General features: G+C 41.6%; 1 protein-coding gene across 1 annotated transcript; it reads right to left on the bottom strand.

Annotated features, from left to right (window-relative positions):
* Positions 1-923: 923 nt before the first annotated feature.
* Positions 924-1,739, bottom strand: LOC311046881 (hatching enzyme 1.2-like; the record flags this gene model as incomplete). The annotated part of the gene is made up of 1 exon (XM_084059455.1): positions 924-1,739. One exon carries the CDS (start codon positions 1,737-1,739, stop codon positions 924-926), a length of 816 nt encoding a protein of 271 aa, XP_083915581.1.
* Positions 1,740-2,526: the final 787 nt, after the last annotated feature.

Below are 2,526 nucleotides of genomic sequence, written 5' to 3'. Positions count from 1 at the left end.
TTTTTCCCCTCTACACCAAATCTTGCCAAAAATAGCTGATCTACAAGCTCACGCTGTGAGCTTGTACATTGACTATTTTCAACAAATGTTCCCCCCCAGAATAGGGGTGGTAGGGTTCAAGTGTGTTAACAAACAGAAAAAAGTAGTTGTCTTAACTTTAATCTCTGCTCATTCTGTGTCGGCCCACTCAGAGCGTTCTGATATCAATATTACACCTCCACATTTGACACCGTAAAATCTTGTTTGATGTTTGTAGCTCTGTGTCCCAGAGGGATGGAGCTTATCATGTTTGACCCCAGTGTGGCATTGTGGTTGTTTGGAATGTATCACCACCATCATATGACATATACTTACTTATTGGTCCAAGATGATCAGGTCAGATACAACACATCAGGCATCAATGCGTGACCTTATTCTAAATTGACATGTTCAACTAAAGGCTTTTAACTATTTAGTTACTGTACTAGGCACAACTGAGCAATTATTTCAGATAATGAACCTGTCTGACTGTCATTTGAGTATTTTAACCCTAACCCTTTTAATAGAGGAAATATCCTTTTGGAGTAGCCTAAATATCTTAATGGACTGTACTGTGTGAATAACAGACACTGGTACATTCAAACCAGAATATTTGGTTTGAAGTGATTTGGTTTAGTTGTAATGTATCCTTTTTTTTCCTTCCTGTATCTGTTTCTAAACAGAACTCTGTATAAACAATAGTTGTGCACCTTTTGTTTTCATTCATCCCAGCAGATGATCCTTTCAGAGAACAAAAAAAGTTTTTTTTAATTACTTTTATTGGTATTTTCATTGGATTTTTAACAAACTGATTATGACAATATGACTATGAATCATCATCATTCAACACTCATGAGAAGAAAAACAACACATCCTTATTTTCTCAACTTTAACCCTTCAGGTCTTCAATTATTACATCCATAAAGCCTGTTGATCCTGAGGATGTCAATGTCGGACATGTCAACCCTCTGTCCGATCTGCACAGAAGAGTCTGGGATGGGAGTAATGGTCTCTGCTCTGGACACTGTACTGAAAGCAGTCTTTCCATAATGCATGATAGAGCTGTAATCATAAGGGGTGTCCAGGTTGTTGGTGTTCTGTCTCTGGAAGTTGTAGGCAGAAGCTTCGGAAATGTTCTCCCAGTTGATCCTCACGTAGTCATCTCTGTCGCTCCTGGTGTGTTCATGTTGGAAGCCCAGGGCATGGAGAAGTTCATGCTGAATGATACCATGGTGAACACAGCCATAAACAGACAGAGACAAGTCCTGCTTTCTACCACTTCTACCCAGATCAGACCAGCACCCTCTCAGACTCTCAATGCTGAGATAATCGTCCTGCCCAGTGTAAGGAACAAAGCGAATACAAGTGTTCATGTGAAAGGTTTCCATAGCTTCCTCGATCGTAGCCTTTTCAGAAGCATAGAAGTAATCGCTGATGGAGTATGGCACCTCAACCAGCCCGTTAAAGGACTTTGGCCATTTGCAGGAGTCACTGTCGGTCCAGCACCTCATGGCGTTCCTCTTCCTTGGAACAGCAATATCTCCCTCCATTAACGTTTGGCTAATGTCTTTGTTCACCTCTAGGATTCTCGAGGTAATGTCTAAATGCCTTGGTTCTTGTGTCGTGGTGTCTTCTGTACTGGGAGTCACCTGGATGGTGTTGAGTGCTGCAGAGAGACCCAGCACTACAGCCAGGACAGCAGAGAAGAAACTCAGACCCATGGTCCAAATGGTGTTCCTTCCTTGGATGAAGATGTTGTTCCTTCCAGATGGAGATGGTGAAGATAGAAGAGGATCCTTGGCTGGAGAGGTCAGTGTGACTAGAATGGTCTCAGTCTTGGGTTTTTATACAGTCAAAGAGGGCAGGGACCACCATTGTCCAAAGACTTTATGTCAACACACTGAAGCCCAAGCAAGCATTGTAGGGGAGGGATAATCTCTGACAACAACCTCACCCAGTAGTTTAAAATCTCTACGGGTGTGGACAGGACTCTGAGGCTTTGTACACTGACATTTATTTTTGATAATAATAATGACAGTGCAGTATACGTCGCACTTAAAACAAAAATCATACAGAAATCATACAGGGCGGCCATAGCTGAGTGGTTAGTGAGTGCGCCTAGGGAGCCAGAGACCCTGGTTGCCGCAGGTTCGATTCCAGGCCACGCCAGCATATGTGTCGATGAAATGAAATTTGTCCCTGAGCAAGACTCTTTACCCCTAATTGCTCACAGGTTCTCATTGGAAACAAGACCGCAAGGACTTTCATGAACGACCTGTTAAAAGGAATTATCCTTATATCCTAAGTTACATCAGAAATCTCTGATTGTGTAATCAGAGATTTAAATGCACAAAGTGAAATCATAATACCAAAGCAGTCGAGGTATATTATTATAGGTTAGCATTCCATGCTAAATATGCAAAATAAGAGAAGTACTATGCACAATAAAGAATTAAAGTGTCAAGTTGTCCTTGTTATGCATCTAGTGGACCTGATTTAGAAGAATCA

This window comes from Gymnoscopelus microlampas (genome assembly GCF_963454915.1).
Source record: "Gymnoscopelus microlampas genome assembly, chromosome: 6".
Classification (NCBI taxonomy): domain Eukaryota; kingdom Metazoa; phylum Chordata; class Actinopteri; order Myctophiformes; family Myctophidae; genus Gymnoscopelus; species Gymnoscopelus microlampas.
This window is presented reverse-complemented; position numbering and strand designations above follow the sequence as displayed.